Source organism: Haliotis asinina, chromosome 5 (assembly GCF_037392515.1).
Source record: "Haliotis asinina isolate JCU_RB_2024 chromosome 5, JCU_Hal_asi_v2, whole genome shotgun sequence".
NCBI classification, from domain to species: domain Eukaryota; kingdom Metazoa; phylum Mollusca; class Gastropoda; order Lepetellida; family Haliotidae; genus Haliotis; species Haliotis asinina.
Genome location: NC_090284.1, coordinates 27,435,356 through 27,442,951, shown reverse-complemented (window position 1 = coordinate 27,442,951; position 7,596 = coordinate 27,435,356). Strand labels below are relative to the sequence as shown.

At 37.2% G+C, this 7,596-nt stretch overlaps 1 protein-coding gene across 1 annotated transcript; it reads right to left on the bottom strand.

The window, feature by feature from the left end:
• Positions 1-428: 428 nt before the first annotated feature.
• On the bottom strand, positions 429-5,687 carry LOC137284484 (glutamate receptor ionotropic, kainate 2-like). The gene is made up of 8 exons (XM_067816308.1): positions 5,657-5,687; positions 4,395-4,606; positions 3,960-4,060; positions 3,470-3,560; positions 1,891-2,197; positions 1,453-1,670; positions 1,055-1,320; positions 429-922 (listed from the first exon to the last, which is right to left on the bottom strand). Exons 4-8 carry the CDS (start codon positions 3,482-3,484, stop codon positions 697-699), a joined length of 1,032 nt encoding a protein of 343 aa, XP_067672409.1. The 5' UTR covers positions 3,485-3,560; positions 3,960-4,060; positions 4,395-4,606; positions 5,657-5,687; the 3' UTR covers positions 429-696.
• Between the last annotated feature and the right edge of the window lie 1,909 nt (positions 5,688-7,596).

Here is a 7,596-nt window from a genome sequence, read left to right as displayed (position 1 = left end):
GAATACTGAATATGTTATTTCAAATCGTAACCGCATGTGATCAATTGTGAAATTATAACTACCTTTTATGAAATCATTATGAAGCAAATCGAATTTACCTCCGGGAAAAAACACAGGAACATTATTTTACGTGTTAAATCATCACATTTTCCACGTGTCAGATCTTCCTTAACTACGTGTACAATACAAACTTCCACCAGGAGTAATTACTGGCATATCTGAATGAAGTGCCCTTCACAGAAACTGTAAAGGAAAGCAATTCCAAGTAAACAGCAGATAGCATACATTAACTCTTGCAATTAATCCTTCACATCACATATCCCTTAACACACACGACACATGACGAATTAGGGGTACACCTATCATAAAAACGCGTGGATTAATATTTCAAAAGGCAACAAACTACCTACACATAACAATGCTGCTAATTCAGTAAGCACCCTGTGACACTATTCATCAACACATAACCATGATTGTACAATAAACAAAAATCTGTCACGCAGACACTGACAAAATATTAACTACAATTTCAGTCCATTATGGCTGACGATACTAAATTACTGCAGAAAAGAATGATAGCCTCTACACTTATTTTTGCTAAAATAGACCAAGTGTGTATGGTGGGTCACCGTATGATGGTAAAATATCTCATTGGTTGTTTGGGTTTTTTGTTTTGTCTTTCTATGCAGAAATGTTTTAACGTGATAACTTTCTTGAAATTATACTCTTTTTCAAAACGCACTCGACTGTCAACATCACGCAACTGATACCAATGCTAACTGAACAAGTAACAACAGCAGCTTTCATATTTGAGAAAGAGAACTGCGTTTGTCCAGTGTTGTCACTGGTTTCAAGTTTCTCTTTGGGTTTATATTTTTTCAGCATTTCTTGAATTACCCCATTCTCATACAGCACTGTTAGCCTGAAAAGAAATATAGGTATTCGTTCAGAAGCATTCCGAGGGTATGTTTGCAATGGCAGCATATATAGTAATTCGTTATATACACTGAATGTACATGTATTTAACAACACAGGATTACACAAACAAACTTACTTGCTTGAAAACAGCTCTGCAAGCGGCGAATGAAGTGGAAAGGGATATTGTAGCAAGACGGAGACGATGCTGTGTTTCATTCGCGCCACATTAGAACTGTTTGCAGATATGGCATCAAATATAGTCTCGTACTCAATGAATGCGTACTTTCCTGAGAGCAGGAGGTCTGTGTGCCATTGAAGTTCTTCCGCAGCAAAATCAAGATCGGGTCTTCTACTCTCTAGAATCCTTGACCAAATCTTCTTGAGGACAGAATCGTTAGACGTCTAGAATAGATATACAATGTATCACTAATCTATGCATTGTTTTGAGTAGTTACAGGGTATGTTATCTCTTTTTCAAACGGCACTTGCATTTCGTTTTGGTTGTTAAAATAGTTGAATATACAATTTCGGTACCTGAAGTATAGCTTCGAGATAAATTGACTTCGTCATCACAATTTTGTATTCATTATTTTCGGCCAGCTCCTGCATATTTGAAAAAGGCACATGATCCTTCTTCACCGCACTAAATGCAGTCTGATTCCCAGTGTAGATAGCAATGACAATAAGGCATAATATCCGCCAAGAGCCTAACAGAACTCGTCCTGATGAAGAGGCAGGTAGATGAGGTGCTCCTGCCAATCCAAAACAAAGGTAAATAAACACTCCATTTCTAGCATAGTTTGTATTTTGTTAGTGTGGAATTACGTTCAACTAAACCTATGATAGCATTACACACATGCATATATTCTATGGATTAAGATGGTATATTTCTACTAGATGGTGTTTGCATCCTGAACCGTGGAAGTGTTCGTTTCCTGTTTTCGATTCCTTGCATCAATAACGTGTTATTACCTTGGTTTAGGGCAACCGCAAGAGGAGTCTGTATTACATCCAGTTTCGCAGGTGTGAATTTCATGCTGTGCCTTTTCCAGTATGACAGTTCCAGATTTGTATAAAAAATTACAACCCAAATAAATCCGACCAAGCCCCAAAGATATACCTCCAAGGAATAACATTTTAATAAGAACAGCCATTCATTAGTGTATGCAGTTTTTCTATATGCAACTTGGATTTTATCTGCACCAATGTTACTTGAAAATGTCACGACACGTTTTCTTTCTAATGTAGCACCAAAGGGAATCCCAACGAGATCGACCTCCTGAAAGCAAAGAAATGTTAGAAATTGTATACTTGCTGATAGATTAAGCAACGCATAATTTTTAATAAAACCCACTGGGAAGGTATTTAAACACGCAAATACAGATCTTCCGCTCTGTCTTAAAAATCTGAATACTTGGTTATTATAAAAACGTAACTTCATTAAATCAGGCGTAGTATATTTCTCAGATTACGTAAGTCGACTGCATCGTTGTACAACTAGGAGAGGAAAAGTTTTATACGTCTATCTGCGTTAATAACAACGTTAGGAGGTCTTTCAATTACATAACATCACTTCCAACATGAGAAATATAATTCTAACATAACAAGAAATTGATAAGCCCTTCTTGCTTAATAATAATATCACTTTCTGTTTTTTTAATAAGTGTTCACGACCTTATAACGTGAAACATTGCCTAGTTTATAGTTAGGTTAACGTTGTGTTACAAATATAAAGTTGTCATATCACTAAACAAATGGTCCTCTGTGGTTTGAAGTAATTAATATATGTCCCCAATCATGAGAGGGTATCCTTCTAAACGAATTTGACATCTGACACACTAATAACGCCTACTGACTTCTCGCATAAGTTGATTGAAAACGCTTACGTATTTAATCCTCACAATCGATACCCCGCCTCAAAAGTCATATACAGTATGTTCAATCAGCTACCATTTATAAGTAATCTAAAGTGCATGTTTTCATCAACCTCATCTTGAGTGACAAGTCATATTTTTGATGAAGGTCCCCGGGTCAGATATAAACAATGTTACCTAACACAATAAGCTTTGCCCAAGTAAGTCTTATTGCAGTTTAACAGCTATACAAGTGTCCTGTATCAGTTTTCGAAACGGAATAAATCTTTCCTAGGATCATAATTATCATTTCACATTTTAATGTAAAAGCTTGTTGTTTAACACGTAATCAGCAATATTCCGCCCATGTGGACAATACATAGCCAGAGATCTGCTCTATGAACATTGATCTACCTAGTGGACAAATTGCTACTTGTTCCACAATATTGTCTCTTTGTTCTTATCTTATCTGCCGTTTCGCTGTTCACTGTTTGTTTCGCTCGGTTCAGTTCTGTAACATGGATAATTGGTCATCTCATCTTCAAGGTCCAGCATGTTTCATGCCGTAAAATTATAAATATGTGTCAGTATTAGGATGTTTCACAATTTCCTTCCGAATACATTGGTTATGAAGATGTCTTCAGTACGTTATTGTCTATAACTGGTGTAAATGCGATATCGATAAACTGCATACATACGTCAGCGGCTGCCATCCCAAGTAATCCCGTCCAACTGTTGTTGGCAGTCAAGTATCCAAAAGCTCCGTCACGGGGTTCAACAAAATGATGGCTGCATAAAGAAGATATATGCACATATAATCTATGATAATGGCACAAAATATTACAACATTATTTCAAGATCGGATCAAATTGAAACATTCCGAACTTATGACAAATTTGAAAACGGTAAGTCTATATGTGTTAAGAACAAAATCTCAGGAAACGATACGTGCATCAGGCATTCAATCTGTGTGTTGGTGTTGGACACTTTGGTTTGGCGATTTATTTCGTATGTCACACACACACACACACACACACACACACACACACACACACACACACACACACACACACACACACACACACACATACATACATACATACATACATACATACATACATTCCGATTTTAAAGAGGGCATTTTCAAGGCTATTTCAGTTAACGCTGTATAAAATATTCGGCATATACCTAAAGTTTAGCTGGTGTCCCAAAATGCTGAAGAGTTCACCGCACAGTTGGTCACAAACAACTATTCCATCAACATGGAATATTCGGCAAAATGGTTTCCACTGATGAAACAAAACATACACATATGTCCATATTTTGATGGCTAAATCCTACAAAACTTTACCAAGTGTGATACATATGTCATATTCTGCTGGTAGATACAACAAACAAATGCTCTCGTCTACTTACCAAGCTGTTGCTCAGATGACTTCTACAAAATGAATGAACTAAGTCACCTTCACATTTAACTTCTATTACGTGTATACAAATTAGAATCCCACGAACTGACTGTCAGTTGGAGAAGCATATGATAAAAACAGCAACATGTGCTCAAGATTCATAACTGTATTAATTTGATATTCTAAAAAAAGTTAATAGTAGGTGTATTGAGAGAACCTGAACGGTTAGATAACCTGAACAACGCCAATCGTTAGGTTTCTTCCATTGAGCCCATATCTAGCGTTGGGGAACATGTTGTCAAAACTGCATTCTTCCTCCCCATCAGCTGCAGACAACCGATCGTGTACCTTCCTTAAGCTACGTCCTTTCGTATCCCACATTAAAGTCCAAATAGTAAAACACGTCTTTGGCAATGGTTCACCATATCCCTGTAAACACGCATAATAAAAATAACAACATCACGCGATCCTGTCACATTACTTTGTTAACTGTGTAACAAATTAAATAACGCAATTATGAAAGACCACCAACAGGGTATTAACAAACCTCCAATTAGGAGCCAATTAGCTTCTTAATCCGAACCATATTTGCGATGGGTTAACAGTACGTACTGTATTTCGATTCTGACGTTGACTCATATTCTCGTTCAACAGCGATGTAATGGTTTGTTGACAAGAAATTGATTTCATTGATTTCCGAGTGGCGTATTGACATTGTAAATGTTGGTCAATGACAAGAATATTTAAATAAAGTCTAAATCACAAACATACAGACGTGAATTCTGCACAAGATAAGAGTGAGATATGTTGGAAATACGGATTGAATCGTAATCCTCTCTGTTTTTCCATCTGTGCATTATGGGACGAAAGACGGATGGGTACACCTCTCTTACTAGCTTGTTATTGTGGAAACATAACTATGTGACGATTAGTTGTAATGTGTTTATTTCATTGATGAGAATATCCGTGTAGAACAGGGTTAGAATTGGTCTTCAGAAACCCATGCGTGTCGTGAAAGGCGACAAACGGGATCGAGATCGGGATCGGGATCGTTAACGAGTGATGAGGCTCGCTGACTAGATTAACATCGTATCCCAATTGAGTACATCGATGCTCATGCGGCAGAGCACTAGTATATCTGTTCCAGACCAGATTACTTACGGACCGCCGCTATGTGGCTGGAGTTTTGCTGAGTGCGGCGATACTATAAAGTGCAACTGCATCTGATTCAGTTTCATTAAATAGTGTTGTCGTACAGTGATGTGGCACAGTAATGTTATAAAATGGCCACCAGGTAGCGGTGAATAATAGGTAGGGGTCAAATTAAAATGCTTAGTGCGCTCAGTCTACAAAATGATGGGGGACCAAATTTCACAGGGTACATTTTCAGGGGTCACAGGTAATGTAGGAGCGTAACCCTCGTCGTCCAATCAATATCGCGAATTTACACTTGTGTAACACATCATTAAATATGCATACCTGATCAGGTTCCTCAGCATCGATAATTGCCACATTGTCCAGTGTCGTCTCAGGAACTGATAAGGTTGAATTTGGGTGCTTGGGTATGAAAAGCCACTTTGAAAAGTGACGCAATAATGATCTTCTGCCAAATTCCTTATCTATTTGTGTAACCTAAAATTAGATCATTTCAAACTCGTTATGTGCATATGTACATGTGGTATTATCGCTATTGCTATCTAAATGCATATATCAATGGTCTTATTTGTGTTACCAAAGCAATAACAAGACGTATTTATTACAGACAGAAGAACAGGTTCTTGTCAATATCTTCCGTTACACACAGTACAGATCTAGAAACCAAACAATACATGGTGTCATTAAACCTTTAAAGGCGAGCATTGGAGCAAGGCAGAGACATAAGACTGTTTGAGATATTACCATCTGTATTTTTGTCTTTTTTGTCGCGGTCTCGTCGATGAAATACTTTGCCTGTGGCAGTTGGGAAAATCAGTAAAGGACCATTGTCTACTGAACTATGGGTAACATTTAATTCCCAAGCCGCTTTCTAGTGGCACATGCTGTATGTTTCCTATATCACTTGTAGCCTAACAAACTGAAATTACGTTTCACACCTATGCACTGAATCACATTTGAACATAGTTCTAAATCTTCCATTATGACAAAGTCATGTATGTTTATGTTGCAAAACACGTCATGTTTCATATTAGTGGGACCAAACTACCTCAAACTAAAATTCAATTCGTGCTAAAAGGACTCAGTTTGAATGGCCCTAATGCATTGGTAGCTATGGTAGGAAATGGTAGCTATGTGTTGTCTCTCAAGAGTTGTAAAAACAATACTCTCTCTGTGCCATACGTATGTCTGTTCATCTTCAGTAACAGACTGTAAAGACAGAAAAAAAGAACAAACTTTATTTTCTAAGCTGAAGTATGGGAAATACATGTTTGAATGTTATAACGTTTAAAACCAAACGTGTAAGTTGCCAAACCCTGTGCAAAGATACATCATATCAAATTCGACAATCATAGAAGAGACATTTTATGAATGTATGTTTATAAATAAACACGACATTTTCAATATGACTGTAATGTTTAAACCTAGGTCGGGTTATACCGACAGTATAATTGCGAGACACCATTGCTGGAACCTTACACAATATGAATTTCAGGCTAGTTTCCGAAGTATATTGAACGTCATGAAACTAGAAGAACTGGCATATTTCAGGGCGATGAAAAAGTTAAAGTACCTTTACAGTTCATCATGGCAGCTAACGTTTTGCTGAAAAAAACTAACCTTTCGGTCTACGAGGCACTTACATATTAATTATCTTAACACAAAAGTATCCAATACTGACAATACAGTTTATGGCACAAGTATAAGTACAGGTGTCGAAGTCGTACTCACACAATTTCAGTAATCTTAACTACCTCAAGATGTTAATTTGCATATAATATACGAGTGAGTTAATATTTATCGTCACATCGGTAATATTGCAGCCATATCGTGCCTAGAACAAGTAATAACTACATCCAGTATCAGGAAAATTACATACTAAAACCCTGCTGACGGAACACAGTAAAACCACTAGCATGTAAAAGATATCCACTTAAAACTAGTTATCAAATTTAAAACAGTTTTACTATACAGGACAATGCAATATAAAATCGGGCTTTAGTTTCCCAACAACATAAGGCAGATCACCGTACTAGGGGCCATGGAGACTTACAGTACATTTGCTTCCGACATGGGTCCTAGCTGGATTTACACAATCCCTTCTGCTGTTAGCAATTGAGACACATTTAGCCATACATTTAAAATACATATATGTTACGAGTAAAGCAGTGGAAAGTTGTTATTTACATCGAATGTTCTGGGACTGACGAAACCTCTCTGGAGGACAATAATTTTATAGTACAATAACGCCCTTCGAGGATACA

Bases quoted from the DNA above. Each gene is read 5' to 3' on its own strand.
- LOC137284484 (XM_067816308.1), bottom strand. The intron at 1,321-1,452 runs GTACCGAAATTG...TATCTATTCTAG, and splicing joins ATCTCGAAGCTATACTTCAG to ACGTCTAACGATTCTGTCCT. The intron at 923-1,054 runs GTAAGTTTGTTT...ATTTCTTTTCAG, and splicing joins GCAGAGCTGTTTTCAAGCAA to GCTAACAGTGCTGTATGAGA.